The sequence below is a fragment of the Cololabis saira genome, chromosome 1 (genome assembly GCF_033807715.1).
Source record: "Cololabis saira isolate AMF1-May2022 chromosome 1, fColSai1.1, whole genome shotgun sequence".
Lineage (NCBI taxonomy): Eukaryota > Metazoa > Chordata > Actinopteri > Beloniformes > Belonidae > Cololabis > Cololabis saira.
In genome coordinates this window covers 33108933-33133152 of record NC_084587.1, presented here as the reverse complement: position 1 = coordinate 33133152, position 24220 = coordinate 33108933, and the positions used below count along the sequence as shown (strand labels likewise).

The following is a 24220-nucleotide window of genomic DNA, read 5'->3' as shown; positions in this document are numbered from 1 at the left end:
AGGGAAAGAGAAACAAACTGGGATGTATTGAAGTGGCGCAGACGGATGGAGACGTAGACGTACGAGAGGAAACATAAGCAATAATGGCATTCAGGAATTAGATTGTGTTTTTATTTAATTATATGTTTATGTGTTGTGCCATTATGACTGATGTGAAGATGACCTTTTGTCTGTGTAAAATGCAACTTTGATGTCTTTTGCGTGAAGAAAAATTGAATTGTAGTGGAGATAAAGCAGTTTTTACACTTTGTTTCATAAAGGGATCCATTTATTGGTTTGGAGTTTCTAGTCAGTGATAAAGTCACACAGCATTAAAGGACATTAATGAAACTACAATAGTCTGAAAAAATAATCGAAGGAAAAAAAAGTATTTTTTATTCATCCAATTTATCTCCTTCTGTTCCCGTCACCAGGGATTTGAGCAACAACCAAATCACCACCATCGAAGAAAGGATATGTGACAACTTGTGCAATTTAACTCAAATGTAAGTAATAATGATTTATTGGTCGTCTCAGAGCTCTTTGCCTCTCCATCAGGTCCAAGAAAAGCAGTTTGTCTGCTAAATCTCACTAGAAAAGGAACTGATCAGCTCAAAAGAGAGAGACTCTTCTTTCTTATCTGCTCTGATTCTCTCCATTTCTCCCTGCCTGGTCTCCCAGTTTTCACATCTTCACTACATTTTTCTGTTTTCTATCCTATCTACTGTTGTTTCTTTCTTTCTCATCATTTACCTTATGTGCCATCCATATTTAACCTTGATCTTTGATCCCTCTGCTTCTTTTAAAGGTATATTTTAAGGTATATACTCTTTCTATATTGATTTTCAAAAGAACGTGTTCAACCACACATCTTTTGGAAAAGAAACACACAAAAGCCCAATTTTGTCTCGTCTTTATAAAGACTTTATTAATTTCCTTTTCAGATCCGATTATGAATGAAGTCGCTTTTTAATAAGCTGATAACACCGTGAGGAAAAGATAGCAGCTTCTTTCCAAAGTCTGAGGACAAGCACACTAGCCGTGACGGCCTCTGTGTGTTGTCAATGCACAGTAAAAACAAATATAAGTCAAATTATTGAGCATAAAGCATTTGAGCGAGGTGAGACTAGTTAAGCATATGTACACCATTCTCATAAAGGAATTGTTGGACATGTTGGACTTGGTCTCTCGGTTACAAATGTGAAGGCCCCTTTCTTAGAAAAAGCTTAGATCTGCAACGAGCTCCTGTTCTGCACTGCATTCAGCTTTTAATTGGAGATGGCTGTCACATCAACTTAGGGGTAACTCATATGTCTAATCGTTTCCATTAGCTGAACAGCATGGGTAATTTTGTTTGAATGTGTTTGAATCCACTTTTGGTGGGCTGTTGTTGGACGTTTCAGGCCATTTAGTGTGATTATGCGTTAGTTTTTGCTTACAACATGAAAAACAACACTAAAGTGGGCTCTCCCTCAACACGGACATGCTGGACACTCTGAAGTGTTTTACTAAAAGCAAGTTTATTCACCAAAACTGACTAGAAATGGTATCTGATGTCATCAACTGGCTGGCATGTGGCTATCCAGGATGTCAACTTATAATAGACTTGGAGGGAGATTGAGCGAAAATGCTTCACAGATTCATTTTGTTCCCTGAACCTCTCTGTCCTCTCCACTTACAGCTGAGCCAAAACCACACTCTTCCATCACAGGAACGTGTAGAAATGACCATATATTAAGCCAATATGACCTTATCCCTTCATCTGACACCGGATTCAGTGGTTTTTGGCAGCATCACCAAGCAGTTTGTTTAAACGGTGACTTTAGTGGGACTCGTGACTGCTAAGATGTCTCAATGTCCTTTCACTCCATCCATGCCTTTCTCTCCTCCAGCGATCTGAGCGGCAACCCGTTTGTGTGTGATTGTAAGCTGTTCCGGTTGGTGAGGTGGCTCCAGGAGAAAGGGGTGCAAGTTCGACGCCCGTATGCCATGCTCTGCAACCATCCCTCTGACCTTCGCGACCAACCTTTGCTCAATGTCAGCCTGCTCTGCGGTAAGAGCAAATGCACGCTCGCATTTACACTGCACACGTCTACCCACCTGGATATTTTAGTTTTGCTGATAAAATCTCTGGAAAAAGAAACATTTTCAACCATAAAATGCATGTCAAACGGTTCTGTCCTTTTTCAGTTTTAAAGCTACGGCTGGCAGATGTTTGAATTGGCCAATAGAAAAAGAAACTCCCTGCTCTGTTCTCTTGCCCCTCCAATCAGATGATAACAGCCACACATCAAACCTCAGTCTGTCTAATGAGAGTCCTTTGGCAGACAGATGAATCAACCTTACCCTGATCCAATTTAAAAAGATATGGCCCTAAACACACACACACAACATCACCAGGAGGATCAGCTTAAATTGCAATATGTTGAAAGGTTATGGAATATTTTCACTGTGACTATCACACATTAAGCTGTAAAATTCAGATGAAAGAAAAACCATGACATTACAATATCATAAAGGATTCACGGAAATGGAGACGGGGGAGAAACACACATTTCACCGTCTGACCTCTTGCTGATTTGGCCTTAGATTGTCTGATACCTTAAAGCCTCTGAGCCTTAAATCCTCCATGTCTGCTTCAGGTCCGAGTTATGCGGCTTGTCTCGAGGACAGCGGCAGTGGAGGAGGACCAAGTGAGCTCGTTATCTTCACTTCTTCCAACCCGGGAAACTTCACCCGTGAACAGTGCAACAGTGTGTGCTTTGGTTTGTCGCACCTCTACGGGGGCCTGGGGGACAGGCACGAGTGTCTCTGCAGCACCAACAACGAGCCCAACTTCATCAGCGAATCCCAGTGCTCGGCCGCCTGCACCAACCGCCACGTAATGACGGTACGCATCACACGCTGGAAGATCTTTAACATGGAATACAGCACATTTGTTGAATTTTGAGCCTCTGATGGTGGATTCCTTCCCCAGCGGCTTCTCGATATCAGATCCACTTGCCTCAAAGAGTGCAACACAGATGAATCCAGGAAAATGTTTTATTCAAAAACCATGAAGAATAATATTGAAACCACAAGTATCTCAACAATTAACAAGGAGAGGTTTTTATTGTACTTTTAAATACTTTTACACATTAACACCAACACCATCTTCCGCGCATGCTTTTCCTCCGTCGACAGGAATGTGGGTGGACTCTGGCTCGCGATGTGTTTGCGGTGGAGTTCTCGGTTTCACTGAGAAGTCTCCCACTGCAAAGCGTTCATGACCACATCCTTTTCACCGCCGCCTCCTCTGTCATGCCTGTGACACTCTCCTGGGACTTCGGCGACCTTTCAACGCGGGTCAACACTACAGGAACAGAGGTCACCACAGCGACTCACAAATATGGACTTCCAGGTCGCTATACAGTCAGTTTGAAGGCCTGGGCTGGACACAAGGAGGTGAATGACAGAAGATTAGCACGATTCTTTTTCTGTAGTGACTGATCTTTTGCAGATGTATTGTTTTTAGCTCTACGAGAATGTGTGTGTAACTTTGTGTTTGATATCTGCACGCGCTCAGTTCCTGGCACGCACAGAGGTGACTGTGACTCTTCCTCCCATGCTGGAGTTGCACTGTCCTCCCATCGCTGTGGCCAATAAGAGCATCGAAGTCTCTCTTGTCAGCTGGGGCGGCGTCGGCTTGGATGTAGACTGGACGATAACAAAGAACGATGTCCAAGTTGCCAAAGGTGAAAAACCCCAACACACAATGTCTGAGCGGCAAATGACACTCGACTGATGGACAGTGAACACGTAACCATTTTCACAGTGCTCTTTATTCAATATCCAGCTGGTATGTGCCTTCCTGACAATGCAAATTGGATTTGTGCTTACAATCCATTAGGCCTCAAATTTTTTGTTGCGGGCGATTTAAAAAAAACAAAAAAAGTAAATTGAGTTTTTGTGTAACGGCGCATTTTTGGTAGCGTCAGTTTCCCATAACAAGTGACAACAACAACATCATAGCACGCACGAAACAGTAACAGCAAGCGACAACATGGCTACCAGGGAGAGTGGGAAGTTTGTTCCCAAGAAAGCAGTAAAATCATCTGTTGTTGGGAACTGTTAAGGGTTTGCTGCGACAGACGTAGAGCAAGAGACCCCACGCTGCAACCTATGCCTAAAGCCCATCGCAGTCACAGGCAGCAACACCACAAACCTATTCCAACACCTGAAACAGCGAACTATAGCCGAATCCTTTGCAAAGGAACCGCATGTGACAGGAGAGGCGCCCGGGGGAGAACACTCACCGGAGTGGTCGCGTTGCACATAGCCAAAGATGTGGTACCCACATATACCCTGGAGAAGAAGGGGATTTATTACTTTGATTAACAGCGTAAGTCGAATTAAAAAAAAAATATATATATATATATATACAGGGCTGCACATAAGTGGGCCGCCAGAGCGCATGCGCCGTCAAAATCCACAGTGCGCTGCCAATCTTGTGCTGCGAAGCGCTTTTGCGTACCAACAGCTGGGGCTCATATTATTGGTTGTGGCCAGACCAGAATACTAATATTAAAACATCTATTGGGAGAGCTTTTCCCCAGAACTGCCACTCAAAGTTGGTACTGGGCTGGCCAATCACAGCGCGTCCGTTGCTGCGGTGGGTTGCGCAGGGAGAGAGGTAAGGATCAGTTTTACTGAACAAACCTAGACCCCGACAAGTCTCGTCAAAATGTCCAAGAAGCAAGCGCCATTAAGTAATTATTTTGGCGTTCCACCACCACCAACTACAAAGAGACGCCAAACTAAACCACTACCCGAATCAAACAGAAAACGTGTGTTCCGCCGAGAAGTGGCTGCATGATGTTATGCGGCGACGCGCACCGTACGTTCGCGCTCCCGCGTATCCTACCCCGTAAGCTCTGCGTTGGTGCAACGCAGAACCATAAATCAGCCAGTGTCCGTCACTGCGTGCAGCAGTTACCTGCAAGACGCTGCTCTAATTATGGCTCACAGTTTATGAAAACCCAAATAAAAAATAAATTAGAGAATATTTTATGAAATCAATAAACAATTCCATCATCAAAATTATAACAAATAAAGGTTTAACATATCTTGCTTTGCATGTAATAAGACTAGGTAATATATTAGTTTCACCTTTTAAGTTGAATTATTGAAATAGATTAACTTTTACACCATATTCTAGTTGAATTATTGAAATAAATTAACTTTTACACCATATTCTAGTTGAATTATTGAAATAAATTAACTTTTACACCATTTTCTAGTTGAATTATTGAAATAAATTAACTTTGTAAAGGACCATATTGAGCCATTCATCTTTATAAGTGAATAAATATCGTTTTGCCTATAACTTATTCCTGCATCCCTCTTTTATCGATCCGGCGAGACGGGTCACCGCGTTTTTGGAGGCCCAAGTCACATATCCAGGGGCTCCTCTGAGCACCAGACCAAAATAATTATGTGCAGCCCTGTATATATATATATATAATATATATATATATATATATATATGTAGGCCGTATCGCCCAGCCCTACTATCCATTGTTGTTATCCGGGATACTGAATAGGCTGTTTTTCTAAAGTCTTTTTGGACCAGCAGAAGCACGTTCACACAACAAACATCATTTAAGCTGATAGAGTTAAGCAGTCTTGCAGTTAATTGAATGATTTCAAAAGTTTATAAAATGATGGCCATAGCCTACTAGTTTGGTGTTTTGCAAAATGCTAATTTTGATGACAAAAATAAAATTTGGTTCTGACAAATGAAACTTCAACTAAGAAAAAATAAAAACGTGCATTGAAATACGACCACTGAATGAAGTTTTGTTGATACTGGAAAAGAAGCTATTTAAAAAAGCTTGACTAAAAAATAAAACACAAATAAAGAAATCAATATAACTTGCAGTTAAAAGATCATCAACGATGTCGCTGTATATGTGCATGGGTTTTTGGGTTGTTGTTTTTTTTACAAGATTTTTTTTCTCTATTTTCTCTTCAGTGACGGCAGTTTTGAGCTTTAACCCAGTCTGCATGAAGTTTTCTTAAGTCTGGTCTTCTTTTTTGGTACCAAATTTTATTTTCAGAATTGGCTCATTTTTTAAATACTTAGAAATGTCTTGAACCAGTGTTTGACTGAATGTCCAGCAGGGACAAAGATGTGTTGTGTTTGCATAAAAGAAGTCAGATTGGGGACAGACTATGACTAAAAATCTGTTTCATAGTTTGGAGACACAAGCAGGCACATCTTTGTACCTCTAAAATTAGGGATGCTGTCTTCATACATATACATGTAGCTTCTGAGTGTATGACATCAGCACACTGATGACATCCACCCAACTTTCAAACAGAAAGTTTCCATATCGAACTTTCTCTTTGATATCCGAATATCAAACAGAAAATTACAGACACATTCTTGCAGCACACAGAGTTAAAATATATATATATATATATATATATATATATATATATAAAAAAAGCTTGACTCCAAACCACATTACGTAAACACTTAGCGAAATAAAAGTTTGGTTAGAGGTAAATTGGCAAGCGATCAGTGCTTGCCGATCTGCTCTTTGTTTTTATGCGTGAACTATCAAAAGTACATCAAAGAGGCTGCCGGACATAACGGGAGCCTTCCTCATGTACAGTATATATATCTAGCCGGCTAAATACCTGGAGCTGTCGGTAACTCCTCATCTGCAGTGTAGCCACCCCAGAGAGCGAAGCTGAGGATGGAAGTCCCAGGGGAAACTATAATAACAAAATAAAAGCTGCAACATGGCATTAAATGGTTGTTCTAGCACTACATTGGGGTCTTTGGGAAAGCCAATCCCACAATATCTCAAAGAAACAAACTTAAAAAAAAGAAACAACTTAAGGTCCATTCTCAAATTAATAGCTCCCTTTTGGTTTTGTGTCAGTTCAATTTTTCACTTCCCGCATGTGTTTTCATGGCAGCTATTAATCCTGAAAAAATGAAGGGACATCTGTTGCCTCTTCTTTACTACTTAGTAAAATTATATACCTCTACACTCAGATATAACATGGATTCAAATGTGGATGATGATATTCAGCTTGCAGAAGTTCTATGTACACTAAAACAAAACAAGCAAACATAAATAAGATGAAGAAGAAAACCTGAGCAGATGTTTAGTTCAGGTGAAGGTTCCACGTCTTCTTTGAGCTTTTTGAAGTCAAAAACGCTACGGCTTGGAAGTTGCTTGTTATGATAACATCTTTGTCAACCGTTGCAAATATAATTCTTCATTTAGTGCAAAAAAAGAAATCTGTAGAAAAGTTGTCTAAGTGTAAAATGTGTGACTGTGCTGAAAAAAAAATGTCTGAAAGTCTATAAAGTGGAGGAAAAAAAGGGTACAAAAAGCAATGATCCACATGGCTTGAATGGTCCTGTCTCACTCTTTCGGGGGTAACTAGGTGCTAAATGGTCCAATACGTTCACCGGTCTGTCACAGAGTTTGTTTATCTGCTTCTGGCAACGGAGCAGGTGATGCGCTTTTATTGCCTATTCGCACCTGGCAGAAGCCACATTATGAAATCAGTGAAAGGGGAACCGGAGCGGTACAGACATGGCCTGGGAAACCTGAACAATAAACTCAAACGGCTAACGCAGTTTGTGGAAGTGGAGGGAGCTGCAGAGCTGGATAATGATTATCTGTGGGCTCATGACTGTCTGGTACATTGCACCTCCTTGTAAGGGGTCATGTGATCACCGTCTACTACAAGCGTATGACGGTATTCTTTTTTTTTAAGTAGCTTTATATTTAAACCCTGTCGCTGCACCCAACAATCTGAGTGTTTTCCCTGACAAAGGACACATCAGTCGAGCCTTGGTTATGCATAAATTATTTCTTTATCTTCCTTAATCCCTTCAACAGAGAAAATCACTCATCTTTGAACATGCTTAAAACTATCTTCCCTCTACATTTGTCACCAGTCAGCTCCTCCGTGGCACCTTGACTCATCCGCCATGGCATTCCCTTAAGATTTCTTGCATCGGCAGAGTTTGATGATTCAATCTCTCGCTGTTATTTCATCAGCGTGGCAGTTTGTGTCTTTGAGATATTGCGGGATTGGCTTTCCCAAAGATGCCGGTGTAGCGTTAGAAGCCAGAGATATGCCAAACAAGTCTGGAAATATAAAAGGCAAAGAAATGTCAGTGCAGCCTTTGTACCGGCCTAAAATCAGTTGTTTGTCAAACGTGCAAGTACAGTCATATGTATTTAAGTGTTTTATTTTTTATTACTCACACATCATCCTCCTTTGTATCATTTTATCTTATAGTCTATGTTGGTCTGAGGTTTTTTTTAAAATAAAAGATGTGAGCTAACGTTTTTTAGCGTTTTTTTTATAGCAGCAATGTATCGATTCTTTTCACGTTTCCACAACTGTCACTGTCAGAAATCACATGAATGCTTGCCATCTTTTTCCAGCCTTCCCTCACTGCACGGGAGATAGAGTGTGGCACGCCGAGTCCTCGAGCTGTTTCCAGATCCTTCCAGAGGAGCTGAGCTGGACGGATGCACGGCAGCAGTGTGTGAATCGCAGCGGGGACCTGGCAGTAGTCAGGAGTGACGCGTTGCGTAACCTGCTGGCACCAAAAGTCACAAAGTGAGTGTTTTCTGTTTGCGTGAGCTTAAGAAGCGGGGCCCAGTGTTTCCCTCTGCAAATCCATGCCTTAATAAAGGTAACATCTACACGTCTCTAATGCCGCTTTCACTCCAACGTGTTATTTAGGTACACTCACACCTGAACAGACGTGGGTGTATACAGTACAGACCAAAAAGTTTGGACACACCTTTTCATTCAAACAAATGGGGAAGTGTGTCCAAACATTTGGCCTGTTCTGTATGTCAGCAGATGTCTGTAGTGTACAAACATCACATGTTTTGTTGCAGCTTGTCTGCAGCAGGAATCGTCAAGAAATATTCACAGAAGTATGTAGTTTGTGTTTTCCTGCGTCTCCACTTCTGCCTTGCAGGACCTGCGTGATTGAATGTTGTTCTCGTGCATGCGTGCGTGCCGCTCAGCTGTCGGGCTGTTTCACTGGGATTACATGTGGAGGTCCCGCCTTGACCCCAGAGGCATTTTTGGACATAGAGACGTTGGGAGCTCAGCCGAGCGCCAAAAAAAGAAATAAGAAAACAAACAAAAAAAAGAAAGTAGGATTTTTCATTAATAAGTGAGCAATTTTAAGTTATTTCAGAGTTAAATTGATATAAGGTGTTAGACCATGTGCACTAACTAAAGGCGGCTGTCATGTTTGCAAGAAATTAAAACAAAAGAAAAATAAAGTCGTCACATGCTGGATTGTTGGCTGCCGTGACTTTATTTAATTCTTGAACTTGGCTAACCGCGTCTTTTTGTTCTGTTGCGTGACAAGATGTGCTCACTCGCTTTCCTCTTCACCTTTCGGCTCTTTCGTGGATGTACGGCCGCTCTCCTCAACAGGACAGATTGCCGTCGCTGAGGGCTGAGATTACTCTTATCAACTATGATAAGGGAACAAATGACTTTATAATACATTCAGTGATATTTTTCGCTTGCTTTCCTCTCAATGGTGTCAGCTCAACGCTACCTTATGCTGTTATGTCTTATCAGATCACTTTACGTATACTGTCAGGCCTTTTTTTTTTCCTTCCTCATCATCACAGCAATTCATCAGTGAGTGTAATCCATGCCAACTTTATGAGACATTGGGTGAATGCTTCAAGGATGTGAGGCGTAACTTACAAAAATCTCAAGCACAAAGTCTTCCTTACCCACTCAACTTGTAAAAGAGGCAAACTTGCAATCTTTTTCAGCTTCTGTACCACTGCCTTTTCCATTCTGTTGCTATGTTAAAAAAAAAAAGAAAAATAAAATCACAGAATTCAGTATGAGGTACCAGTTTATTTTGTAAGTCTGTTTGAGTCCCACAAGATGAAGCCACAGTATGTGGGTCCAATCAGCACTGACAGCACCAGGGTTTATGCTTGATTGGATCTGCTGGAGGGAAGCAGCAGGATAGATGCTCCTTTGTGATTGGTTTTTAGGAAGACTTTGTTGGGTCAGACAATAGGATGAGACAGTCTAGCGCTAGATGAATGAAGAGCACAAGGTGGGCATGGAAAGCAGCGTGCATTCACTTGCCAAAACATTTCTTGTCTTAGATCCAGGGGTGTCCGTGAAACATTTGGGGCTGATACCCAGGTCCAACAATGCCAATTCTCGACGCCACAAGAAGTAATTGATATCTGTGGTTTATTCTTGAATTCCTAGTGTATTTTAATCATTGTTTATTTGACTGTATAAAATACAGAAATTGAGACCAAAGTTGCGTAGACTGAGAAGAAAAAAAGAAATGGTTTTTCTGTGGGTGCTCCAGCTTCCTCCCACAATCCTAAAACACACCTAAGAGAGACTGGGGATCAGGAATGGTCTGTGGGAGTTAGGAATGGGCGATATTTTACCGTTCACGATATATTGTCAAAAAAACTTCCCACGGTAAGAATTTGTCATCTTGCGGTAAAAACGATAAATTCCCGTTGATGACTTTTTGTGTAAAGCTGATAGAAAGAAAGAAAGAAAGAAAGAAAGAAAGAAAGAAAGAAAGAAAGAAAGAAAGAAAGAAAGAAAGAAAGAAAGAAAGAAAGAAAGAAAGAAAGAAAGAAAGAAAGAAAGAAAGAAAGAAAGAAAGGCGGATCTGAGACGAGGAGTCATTACAGTTTTTCAGTACAGGTGGACTCATTTAATTGGTTTTTATCAATTCAACTTAATTGGTGTAGTTAAGTAGCATTTAGTATTCTTTTAGAGCAGTGTTTTGGTGGAGTTGAATTGTTTTTTGTTTTTTTTTTATCGTCATTTTTATCGTTATCGGGATAAATGCCAGAAATTATCGTGATTCATTTTTTAGTCCATACCGCCCATCCCTAGTGGGAGTGCGTGTCTGGATCCTTGGTTGGTTGGTATGCTTGTCTTTGTGTGGCCCTGTGATGAACCGGTTCCCCGCCTCTCATCCGATGACAGCCAGTTGTAGGCTCCGGCCTCTTCCTCGGGCCCTTAACAGGATGAAGTGGGTGTAGCAAATGGATGGATGGTGGACTGCAGGTCCGGTTTAGCCATTCGTGGACACTTATGTCGGCATCGCTCTAGATCTGGCTTTGGTTTAGATGAGGAAAGTTTTCTGGCCGTGCGTTGGCCCGATGACCTCTGCTGTTTGGTGTTTAGGTGGAAGAAAGTCACAAAAACACATCTGTAAAAGCACAGCTGCATTGCAACTTGAAAACCTTGGCAGGGGTCCACACATATTGTGTGTGCGTGTATTATTCTGAGTGTGCGCTTCGTAGCTTGAAGAGATGCAAAAACACGCTGCAGATGGAGTCTGTCCCCGCTCTCCTCCTCTGCTCATGTGATCCTCCACCCTCGTGCTTATATAAGAAACTTTTTTTAATCAGTCCTATTTTTTTTTACTTAGATTTTTTTTCTTGTTTCTTTTCCACCTTTATGTTTTAACTCCTGTCTATTCATTTTTTTTTGCTTTCAAATAAAAAAAAAAAACAAGTCAGCCAGAGTTTAACGAATGAATGAAAACAAGATGGAGAAGAAAACTGCTTTTAGTCAAGTGAGAAGCAATCAGCATCAAACAGAGTGCTCACTTCCATTTTTCCCCCTGATGTACAACAAGCGAGGAAAAGACATCACGGTTGGGGAATGTGTGTTGCCCATTTGTAGCCTGAGATTGAAGGTGTACTTTATTTGATATATTCACATTGTAAGTATTTCACACCTCCAAGATAAGTGACAGTGATGCTCAATTTATTGAACTTGTTGAAGATTGTCGGGTCCAGTTAAAGTCTCTTTTCACACTTTCTCCTCTGCAGTTGTTAGTCCCTGAGGGGAAAATGACACACAATTTGGGAGCTCTATTGTGAGCTTTTGTAATTTGTTAAAGTCGAGATGTTTGTGGATGAGTTTCTGTGGTGGTTCTTTGTCTGACTGATTGATCGCGCTGAAAAGGCCTTTAATTTCCATTTATTGTATGTTCTCAAATCATTTCATGTGTGTCTGTGTTTTGTTTTTTTTCACCTCTCCATCCTTCTCATTTCTGCTCCAGGGAGCGGGGTGCGTGGCTGGGGTTGAGTGACGTCGACTCTCCGGGCAAGCTGCGCTGGGTGAACGGATCAGAGGCCCAGGAGGGAGAAGAGGGCCTGCCACCTCGGTCGGCAATCTCCCGCGGAAACTTGTGCGTGTCCTTCGATCAGCGCGGCCAGACGAGTTCACACCTGTGTGATGCTAAGCGTGCCTTCGTCTGCCAGTATACCCCCCAAGGTAAGCTCACAGACCCACGGCTCAGACTGTGGAGGGATCTTTATTCAATGTAAATGCCAACTGGGTCTAGATCCCATGAGTCCAGAGCATCAGTTTATGATTAATCTTCTAGTATAAGAATTTCATATTATATTGCAGTATAATGAACAGGAATAGAAAAGCAGAAACCGTCTATAAAACATTCAAATAAAAGTGCAAACCAGGCTCTTTGAACCACTGCTTAGTATTGGAGCTTCATTACAAGTTGCTGCTGGTGTGAGAGCTTTCCAGGGATGTCATCCATCCTTTATTAGGATTATGGAGGGAATATTAAGGCAGCATTTATCAAATTAAATTAAAATGTCAACATTAAAATTGAAAGCTGTGGAAAAAGAAGCAGACCACACGTACTTGTTCGTGGCGCCATGTCGACATTTTTTTCCCAGAAAGCATTGAGACTACTAAACCATTCTCATTTTCATGAATGCACTGCATACTTAAAGAAAAAAAGAATGTACCTCCGATCAAGTTTGATATTTGCAGGAAAAGCTCTGAATACCTCAGATTTCTTTCTTTTTTTTTGGGTGAAGATGCTTAAGTTTAAAAATCAAGAGCTAAACAACCAATGTGGCTGCCACATTGAAAGACCAAGCGGCGTGTACAAAATGTTTACCCCGTCATAATGTCGAGTGAAATGTCAAATGAAAAGCTGAGAGCCTGAAAGGGGGGGATTACGAAATTGATTTTCCACCACATCCAGGGTGAATGAAAATATAAACTTTTTTCCTCCTGAGCCTCTTGTCACATGGAATAAGCTATATTAACACCTTGTAGCTAAAATACAAAGTCACTGTGGATCCATCTCAAGAAAATCTCTTAATGCGTCTCAGTTAATGTAACGAAGGAGAGAAAGTGCTAACAGATGAACATACAGTATTTCTGTGATTTCTTTGGTCCAGTCTGTCTGTCAGTGTTTATGGCACTCTGCAGTGAATATATACGCCATGTACTCCAGTTTTTAACCTCCTGGCTTTTCTCTTTGATGTGTATATTTCAGAGCAGCCTGTCATTGTGTGGACTGAATCGTTTCATATAAATTGCCTCACCTATTGCCTTGTTTATTGGTTGAACACATCCAGTGTTTGAGCATTTCTGTGAGCTTGTCGTCTTTTCATCATTTCAGTTTGGTTAAATAAGCCACAAATCCTTGCGTGTTAACGTCATGCTGCTAAGTGAAGTTTCTAAATGATTGTTCTGCATCCAGCTACTGCCATGCTTTATAAGCCCTTTCCATTGTGCTGGCTCAAGGCCAATATTTTCCACTTTTGTTGCACAGTGTTGTTTTTTAAAAGTGCAGAGGCAGAAGTGGGGGTTGGAAGTTAATGGGCCTCGCAGACCTCAGCGGATACGTATGTGTGAGGGACAGCCAACGTGGCGGAGCACAGTAAATAAATGACAAATCTCTGTTTTTTTCCCCTCTTTCTCCGCTGCCCGTCTTCGTGTCTTCAGTGCGTGTTCCAGATGCCGGGGTTTTCATGGTCGGCATGGCTGTGTTTCCCTCCCATAATCCCAGACACCAAGCTTCATCCACTTCACTCTCTGCTCCACAGCAGCGCACCATCAGCGGCGTAGAGGTAACAAAGACTTTCAGTGTGATTTTATACCTCTTATACTGTCATCCTCAATCTTGCTTTCATCAAACCATTTCCTTTTTTTTTTTTTTCTCCCCCCACTCAGCTGCTGTTGTTCCCTGCACTTAGCTTCATTCAGGCAGGCCGTCTGTCCTCCCTGGAGTTTGTCACTGGAGAGCTGAGTTCACAAGTCCATATAAGATTCCAGACCTACAGACCCCACTGCCATTATCCCAGCCAGCACCTGCTGCTGCCCAGTGAGTCACACGCCGAGAAACGCACCAAGATACGCTCTGCACATAAAATGGTGGTCATATTCCTAGAGAGTACTAGAAGGTGTGAAAAAAAAAAAAAAAATTATATATATATATATATATATATATATATATATATATATATATATATATATATATATATATATATATATATATATATATATATATATATATATATATATATATATATATATATATATATATATATATATATATAGGCCACCTGGGCCCGCACTTTCAATTACACACAGATACACAGACACTGACCAGCCTTGTCTGAAGGTGTTAGGAAGGTGAACATGATGGGAAGGTGTGAATGGAGGCAAAACATCGGGCAAAACCGGAGAGGAAGGAATCCAAACGAACAAGGTCCCCTCCCTCATGAGCTTCCTCTCATCATCTGCAATCGCCAGCCTCGCTACAATGTGTGTAAAAGGGCCTTTTGAGACACCGCTGCACGGATGTGTTACAGAAAAGGGGAGGAAAATGGATGCACTTGAAAGTTTTGAGAGCTGGAAACCCTGTTAGGCATACCGTTTTTTTCAAAAGCAAACTTTGCGTCTGTGAACGCGGCGACCGGGAACGAGCGCGTTGAGATAATGCTATCAGCCCAGAACACCAATTATGCCGCCATTATCAATTCATATACTGCAGGCGTGTGCACACACTTTTCATAATTCATAGATTCCCAGTTTTTGTCTCTCGTTTTTTGTTTCTTTTCAACTGTTTGATCTGTAAATTCATGTCATCAATATTTAGATTTTTCTCAACTTGTTAGATTTAAGTTGGCTAACAAAATTATGTTAACACATATGTTTGTCCTGTATATTTTAAATTTTCACTCCTAAGCATCACTGAACCTAAAGTGTCTAAAGAATAAGAATTGGCACCTGATCAAAAACCAGATTCCGTGGATGGGAGGGTTTTGTTTTGCAAATGAAGCCCTAAAACATAAGAGAAGCCAGCTCGTTTCAATAACGGCCAATAGCAGTCTCCTAGGAGCAGATTAGCAAATTAGCATTGTATCACAAACACGCAGGCATGTGAGGAGTATCAGGAGTTAACCAGCAACACAGGCGCAGCTTGTTTCTTCTTCTTAAGTTTGAACATGATTTGTCGTTCAGTTATAATGTTTAAGATGCCCTCAGGTCAAAAACAAGGCTTGATCTACAGTACTCTTGATAGATAAGCTCCTGCTTTCCTATATGTTAGGAAGCACTACTCATTGTAAAAAACCTGCGGAGCCACCTTTAAATCCTGAAAGGTCGTAAAATATCAATAATTAGATGCAACAAAGTGCTCTTAAGCAGATAGACATTGACTTATGTTTTTTCTATTTTTGAGATAATGAAAGATGTTAATTGCATTCATTAAATACTGTTGCACATCATTGTAATTAAAAGGTGACATGACGTGATCCATCCAATGTTTCAGGTTGTGGAGGTCCGGTGTGTGCTCCGTTTGCACTTTGTGTCCCGAACGCCACAGTGAACGGCGACCCACCTTCTTGCCCCCGGCTGGAGCAGTGGTGTCCCTTTCAGCGCCGGTGTCTGCCCCTCTTTAGTCCATGCCAGCCATCCTCCTGTCCCAACTGCACCCATGTGTACCACCTGCCACCCGGGATGCAGAGGCCTCGTTACATATTGCAGAAAGAGGTGGTATTTACTCTACCAGCAGGACCAGCAGCTCACGTGCTGGTGAGAGGCTTTGAAGTTTGACTTTTTCTTCACTCTAGCTTGTTTTTTCCGAGATTGTAAACTACCTTGATTTTGGTGTCCTCCAGTTACAAGACCAGCTGGAGGACATTCTGGTTTCACGTGGCGATGTCATCGCCCTGCAGCACGACGGCGGCCCATCCTCTCTTCTTCAGTGCCAATCTTCTCCACAGTCGTCGTGGCGACAGCCTGTTTTTGCCCTTAACACATCAGAATGGCTGTGGCTGAACGGTACCAGACAGTTGGCAGATTCTTCGGATGACCCCGCGCCTGACCCGGAGCTTGACATGGAGGCTTTGGAGAAGGATGGCGAGGGAGGCTGGGTGGGGGAAGTGGTCTGCCCAATCAGAGTGCTCTATGTGGGACACAACGGGACCCAGCTGCAGGGAGCGCAGCTGTCTGCAGGTCTGCCCAGGCCGGGACTGTACAGCCTGCTGGTAAGTCATCAATTCTCATGTCATATCCCAGCATGGCTCTCACAGATACGACGCGCAGGAGGAGGCTGCTCAGGAATGCAGAGTCTGTAGTCTGGAGCTCTTCTATCACACAAAATAATTTTCAATCCTTTCAAGACATTTGGTGTCAATAACATTTGCAGCAGGGATTTGTTAAACTATTATACTGCTAAAATGCAGTCTTATCATTGCATGTGATTATTGGCTAATATGTTTACAAATGATCCTTTGTGATGATGTCGTATTACCTAAATAACTGAACTAAATTTAATTCAACTTAGGTGAATTCAACAGAGACGTCATACCCAGCCTCAGCGTCGTGCCCGCTGCGGGTGGTGCCTCCTCTGGGTTTGACAATTCTCCACCCTCCTCCGCAAAATGGTACACTGTATTTGCAGCCCAGCAACACCCGGCTTCTACTCCGGGTGCAGTCTCGCTACCTGACACTGGCATCTCAGCATGGCAGCAATGTCAGCGCTACTTTCCGCTCCGAATGCCCCCAAGAGTTTTCGCACAGTCCGGGACTCTGTGAGCCCGGGTTGAGCTGGGGTTCAGGCGTGGAGGCGGCCGAGCCCAGCCTGTACGCGGCCCTGGATCTGAACCTGGGAGCAGAGGAACACAAGAGTCCGCTGAAGGTGGAGCTGGAAGCCAAAAGTAATGTGACAGAGGCCAGTCTGGTGGTGGCTGTTCACCTGGAAAAGCCACTGAGAGACCTGGTGGTGCAGCCGGACCCGTCACGCAGGGTACTGAAGGAGACGCTCGTGGTGAGTGTGTATTTTTGTCTTATTGAGTCTTATTTAGGGGTGGGTATTGGGAAGGACCTCACGATACGATACGCATCACGATACTTGAGCCACGATACGATACACATTGCGATATCCCGATTATTATATTCTACATAGTCCACCGAAAAATTTAAAAATGCATTACACATCTTAAAATCCGAGTTCTATATATGTACATCAGATAAGAGTGATGGATCTTAAAATCCGAGTACGTTCATCAGATTATAGTGACAATTCATGGGACAAACTGAGTCAAAACAATGTTTTATTATAACTATACAAGCTAAAGTTACAACATATTTGTATATGTTTTTCATATTATTTACATCATATGAAATTAACATTAAATTTAAAATGAGGTTGCTTTAATTATGTGGCAAATGATAATAAACACAAGAAAGATGGTACTAAAACCAAGGACAGGCACAGTGATCAGTCAGTATAGATATAAATCCATAAATAAATAAACCTCTGTCCATTATTTTTCATTTTTTAAGGACAGGCAATTGTGTTATATAAAAAATAAATTATAAATTGAAATAAAACGTGAAATAAAACCTGAGCTCAGTGCAGGGCCCTCCCAGGGTTGGTAGAGAGTGGCAATGCCCAGGACTGTCACTTAGGTAGGAGCACTGGGTGATAAAATGGGAAAAAAATCGGGGATAAAAAAAAAAAAAAAAATAAAAATAAAAAATCGATATTCAAATTTTGAATATCGATATTGAATCGGCTGGAAAAGTATCGCGATATATTGCCATATCGATATTTTTGCCCACCCCTAGTCTTATTTATTTTAATTTTTTTTATTATTAACCTGGAATCCGAATATATTGTTATTATACATAAGTATTACAAGATTCAACAAGATTAAAGTGCACTGCTGCGGGGTGAGGGGGGGGGACTACTATCTAAGAAAAACCCATTGTTCAATATATCCATCAGTCACAATGTGCTGGACTGTGTGTTTCAGAGCTACACCGCTTCGGTCCTGGACGGTTCCAATCCCTCGTTCAAATGGACACTGGATGACAAGCCCTTCTTCACCTATTACAACACTGTCCTCAACGTCATCTACCAACACGCCGCCACCTACAAGCTCACGGTGAGTTTGTCTTCCATCTTCAATCATCGAGCATGAGTCAAATTGTCATCATATCTGCAAAATGTTGTTTGTTTTTTTTCCTCCTACACGGGTATACACAGACATGACTACCGTTAGCCAACACTTTTTTGCAAACAAGCAGCATCTAATGAATCAAGAAGAAAGAAGAATACCTATACATATTTGTTGACATGCAGTTTTTCCATTTTTTGATATCCTGAATTGTTTATCTTCAAAACTTATCAATGCACGATGCAGAGCTGAACTAATGATTCCGAGTTTGCATTTAAAATATCCTGAAGGCTGTCATGGATTGTTGGTTGTTATGTTTCTTCTTCTTTTTTTTTTTTTTTTTTTTTAAGTCACCTCAGGCCTCAACGTTGAGTTAGTCTGAAATCCCACGTATTAGAACCAGACTGCAGGTTATTTGACAACTATATGACATGTCTTCCAGGTGAAGGGCTCAAACCACGTCAGCACGCTCACACAGCATTTCAACGTCACGGTGGATCAGCTGCAGCCCATTGCCAACCTCACAGTCAAGGGTGTGCCAGATGTCGTCCCTCAGGGCTCCAATCAGACTCTCACCACCTCCGTGCTCTTGGACATGTCGGTGGCAGCCACCTTCCGGTATGATCGGAGGGGGGGTGACAGAAATTCTTAATTTGTTTTTCTTTCTTAGGCTGATTTAAAACACCCTGCATATGTTTGTTCATCTCCTTTTATTAATCTCTAGCTTTGCTTTTTTTCTTTTTTTGTCTGATTTGGGTTTCCCGTGTGCCATAATAGCACTGCAGCAGTCAAGTGAGAGGATTTATAACCCTGTGGTCAGAGAAGATTGCTGACAGGAATTTTTCCCTCTGTGCGGCTGTTTCCCTTTTTCCTTTTTCTTCTCTTTTACCTCCATCTCTTTTTTTCCACTTTCCCACACTCCCAGCTTTGCAGCTTTCTTTTCCTTCTCTCTCCACTCTTACCTTTGTCAGTCTAAAGAGTCTCCTTGAGGTTTGAGTTTCCATCTCTCCTTTTCCCTTGCTTTCTCAGTAAAGAGTCACATTTTCCAACGTTAAGTGTGTGTGTGTGTGTGTGTGTGTGTGTGTGTGTGTGTGTGTGTGTGTGTGTGTGTGTGTGTGTGTGTGTGTGTGTGTGTATTGATATTACGCATATTGTGGAGAAATTAATCTGTTTACGCAGTTATACTGTTTGGAATTGAGACAAGATTAAAAGTATGATTTTCCGTGAAGGTCCTCATTTTATGATTTCATGTTGTCTCTTTTCTGCCTAAGATGGTCTTTCGGTGACGGAGGATATGAGGAGTTTGAGTTCAAGCCTCCCTATTCTCCATCCCTCCTCTGTCCAGACTCTCCTAATCAAGTCCTTCTCAGCAAAAACATCACCTATATTTATTCTCAGCCAGGTAATTTACTCATTCCTGTCTCAGTCAAAAAAAAAAGAAAAGAAAAACGCATAACCATTTTAGCAGTAGTCCGTTTATGCCAGGGGTCGGCAACCCAAAATGTTGAAAGAGCCATATTGGAGCAAAAACACAAAAAACAAATATGTCTGGAGCCGCAAAGAATGAAAAGTCTTGTATAAGCCTTTGAATTAAGGCAAATGGCGAAAGGAGAAATGTTGAGAAAAAAGTCAAAATGTCGAGAAAAAAGTTGGAAATGTTGAGAAAAAAGTCGAAATGTTGAGGAAATAGTCAAAATGTCAAGAAAAAAGTCGAAATGTCAAGAAAAAAGTGGAAATGTCGAGAAAAAAGTCGAAATGTTGAGAGAAATGTCGAGAAAAAAGTCGAAATGTCGAGAAAAAAGTCAAAATTTCTAAATGTCGAGATCAAAAAGGAAAGGAAAAAGGAAGAAAAAAAGAGAAAAAAGGTCAAACATTTTTGAAAAAGCTCCAGGAGCCACTAGGGCAGCACTAAAGAGCCACATGCGGCTCTAGAGCCGCGGGTTGCCGACCCCTGGTTTATGCAAACCTAAGTTTACTCCTTCTTCTTCATTTCCCTCTCTTTCGTTCTAGGAATATATGCAGCGCTGGTGTCGGTGTCCAATCGTTACGAGAACATCAGTCAGAGCATTAACATGAGTGTTTACAGCATCCTGACCCGTGTTGATCTACAAACGGAGCCTCAACTCCTCCTGGTGGGGAAGTCGGCTGATTTCGAGGCTCACCCTCTGCCTTCCCCGTATGGAATTCACTATGACTGGGACTTTGGAGACGGTTCTGCCCGGCAGCAAGGTCGCCGCGTGGCGCACACCTACATGGAAAAAGGCGTGTTCAATGTCTGTGTGTCGGTAAACAACACCATCAGCTCCACTAAGGCTTGCGCTCAGATGTTTGTTTATGAGGAGATTGAAGATCTGACGGCTAACAGCTCCACGCCCTCGGAGCTCAACAGTCTCACCACGGTGTGGGCACATCTTGGCTCTGGTAATAAAATCTCATGGACCTTTTCAATGGGTGATGGCAAGATCTACACTACTCCTGAGCCCTATGTGTCACACAGATACACAAAAGAAGGCAACTACACCGTAAACGTAACTGCCATGAATGCAGTGAGCTCTGGTTGGACCATACTTCCAGTTCATGTCTTTGTCTTCCAAGTTATAAAAATGGAACCATCCGGATGTGTCCAGGAGCGAACCAATGTTAGTTTTCAAGCCTGGGTTTCTGGTAATGCATCAATTCATCTTTATAAATGGAGCTTTGGGGACGGGAGCCCCAACGAGACACTCTACGGAAACCCCAGAGTCTCACACACCTATGAGACGAGCGGGAAGTACCACCTCTCCCTGCTCCTGTCCAGCGGAGTCAACAAGGCCACCAAGGCCAATTTCTTCAACTGGGTGTGTGTGCAACCGGCACTGACCAGCATAAGCTTCATCCCAGAGAAATCCCGCTACGCCGTCGGCGAGGATGTAAAGTTCCACGTCACAGCCATTCCTGATTTTAACTACAGCTATCACTGGGACTTCGGCACAGAGGGGGACCTTGTGCTCAAACATGGTTCTGGGATTATTGCGACAACCTATAAAAAACCAGGCCGCTACTTAGTGACAGTACATGTCTTCAATAACATCTCTACAGGTAACAGCAGTGCTGTGATTGAAGTTCTGATGCCTATTGGAGCAGTTTTTATTCAACATAACGGCACAAAATCCAACAACCTGACACTTGGGGCTCCATACGCTTTCATGACTTCTTCCTTAGCCTCCAATGTCACTTACACTTGGAATTTTGGAAATGGAAATATCCTTACTGGCCAGAATATCCTCTATACGTACAACATCTCCGGGACCTACAACATCACATTGAGAGCGATCAACATTATCAGCCAGAATGACACTGTTCTCCCCGTCACAGTGCTCGCACCTATCCGTGGGTTGACGGTCAATGCCAGTTTAATAAATGTCCCTCTGAATGTCTCAGTCTACTTTGAGGCCCACAAGGAGGAGGGAGATGGTGTCCGGTATTCTTGGATAGTGTGTGATCACTGCACCTCCATATCAGGAAATAACAACATGTTCTACACCTTCCGCTCTGTTGGCACATTCAACATCATCGTGACAGCGGAGAACGACGTTGGAGCAGCACAAGCGAGCATCTTCCTGTTTGTCCAGCGTGAGTTGGAGGGTCTGCAGATTTTAGCAGAGGAAATGGTCGTAGGTGAATTGGACGGCTGTTGCTATGCCACAAATCGTGTCCTTCACCTTCAGGCAGGACTGAAGGAGGGCACCAACATGAGTTTTACGTGGAACATCATCAGAGAGTTGGATCCTTCCTTGTTCAACATAAGTGGTAAAACCGTGGAGCTGAATTTCTCAAAACCAGGCCCGTGTGACATCTTTCTACGGGCAGCCAACCTCCTCGGCCAGCTGTCTGTCAACAGAACCATCTACTTCATTGAACCAGTCGGAGGCGTGTACCTGCAGATCAGCAACAACCCAGTTGCTGTGAGTGCTTCAACAAACCTGACGTTGCTGGTTAGGGAAGGTTCACATCTGTACTATCAGTGGTCTGTAGATGGGAACAAGCTACAGTGGAACAAGCCCTGGTTGACCCACAACTTCAGCAATCCAGGTCAAAAACTAATTACTGTGGGGGTCTCCAATGAAGTTAGCTCAGAAGTGGTGTCGGAGAATGTTTATGTCCAGGAAGTCATTTCTGGGTTGAGTTTCTCAGCCGCCAATGTGGCTGAGCAGAGTTTCGTAGCAACAGGAGTCAACATTTCTCTGCAAGGAGAAGTGCTGACAGGAACAAATGTTACGTGGACATGGCTACTGGAAGGACGGACTCAAACAGGAAGGGAATCATCAGTGATCTTTCGGGAGCCAAAGACGGCCATCGTTACTTTAAATGCCACCAATGATGTCAGTGGGCAAGTAGTTTCAAAGGAGTTCTTTGTTGAGGAGAAGATTCAGTGGTTGGAGCTCAGGTCGAGTACAAAGCTCGCAGCGGTCAACGAGAAAGTGGAATTCACCATTTCCATGGCAGGGGGTTCGAATGTTCAGCTGATCCTCAGCATCAACGGCGATCCTACGACTGACCTTAAACCTAACCAGACCTACACCCATGTCTTCACCAGGGTGGATACGTACATGGTGAATCTCACCGCTCACAACCAGGTAATTTAACAACAGATGGGTTAAGGGAGAAAGTCACTTTTAGCATTTACGTGAGATGAAATATTTAAACAGCAGCTACTACATAAAGGAAATACTCTTGCATACATTTCTGTATTAACCCTTGTAGGTTACTTCACTACCCCATTCAGGGCGTTAGTGGACACTTTAGTCCACAGTCATAACCCTCTATAAACATTTTTACTTTTTTGTTCATATCTTCAAGATCTCTTTGGCACCTCAGTCCTAATCAAAGCTACCAAATACCATTTAATTTTAATTTTAACACTTTCATTGGCAATTTGACGACTTGACATCACTATTTTCATGAAAGATATAAGGATCACATGAAGTGAGTTTACCATATTAGAGGATATAAATGTCCCAGTACCATTAAACTAAAATGCCTTAATCTCACAGCTTTTACATAATATAATAATAAATTCTATAATGTTAAGGCTTCATTTTTTTGAGTAGGACTGAAGTTAAATGAAAGATTTGAGTAAAAAAGTGTCAAAATATTTTTTAATTTGTGAGGTGTTTTTAGCGGTTTTGGGGAAAGGACACATTTTTTCTCCTAACCACTTAAAATGGTAGTGAATTTGGTAGTAGATATCAATTTTAAAATATTTCACCATATCAATGTACTGAGCCCTAATGCAGTCTACCAGGTGAATTTCTAAAAACAAGCATGCATCTTCTGAAACTGTCTTGCACGCTGTGGTCAGAGTACTCAAAACAAAGCACTCCTAAAACAACATCATCTGAGCAAAAAATAAGCAAACACCTGGCTAACAACCATAAGCACATCTACAGTTGCGAACAGACAAATAACAGGTCCATCAACTGAATTTACTTCACAAAAACTCTGAACCACCAACACCCAAGTTAATTTTAGCGGGGATGCAACAACCTCCACAGCTTGACACAAACCTCCACAATTTGCAAGATGTCTAACAATCAAGAGAACAGGAAGAGACAGAATTACCGAGTACCACCTTTTTTTATTTCAGCTGTTATCAAAATGATTCTGACTTTGTTTCAATGTATCAAAACAGGTGAGTTTTTTGTGGCACCATGTCCATGTGGTGGTATTGGAGCCGGTGCGTGGACTTGCCATCGAGAAAATCCCTAAAGCGATTCCCGTTGGTGAGAATCAAGTGTTTAAAGCCAGCATCAACACGGGCAACCCTGTTAGTTTCCTGTGGACTTTTGATCTGCACATGCACCAGGCGTCGCGAGTTGGCAAACAGGTCTGACCTCTTGCATGTTAAAGCCTTTATAATTTTGACATGCATATTGAGCACAATGTGGACAGTAGTTGTTACTTGCATG

General features: G+C 42.1%; 1 protein-coding gene across 1 annotated transcript in view; it reads left to right on the top strand.

Moving 5' to 3' along the window:
- The window catches only part of pkd1a (polycystic kidney disease 1a), a 99689-nt gene that overhangs the window by 35525 nt on the left and 39944 nt on the right, over positions 1-24220 (top strand). Inside the window, exons 4-20 of the mRNA XM_061720665.1 lie at positions 414-485; positions 1872-2032; positions 2622-2869; positions 3163-3423; positions 3545-3713; positions 8442-8619; positions 12104-12318; positions 13807-13931; positions 14035-14185; positions 15638-15900; positions 15987-16355; positions 16655-17137; positions 18129-18260; positions 18715-18890; positions 19544-19674; positions 20283-22888; positions 23944-24138. Of these exons, the coding sequence (XP_061576649.1) occupies positions 414-485; positions 1872-2032; positions 2622-2869; positions 3163-3423; positions 3545-3713; positions 8442-8619; positions 12104-12318; positions 13807-13931; positions 14035-14185; positions 15638-15900; positions 15987-16355; positions 16655-17137; positions 18129-18260; positions 18715-18890; positions 19544-19674; positions 20283-22888; positions 23944-24138 (5935 nt within the window). The remainder of the gene's footprint in view (positions 1-413; positions 486-1871; positions 2033-2621; positions 2870-3162; positions 3424-3544; positions 3714-8441; positions 8620-12103; positions 12319-13806; positions 13932-14034; positions 14186-15637; positions 15901-15986; positions 16356-16654; positions 17138-18128; positions 18261-18714; positions 18891-19543; positions 19675-20282; positions 22889-23943; positions 24139-24220) is intronic.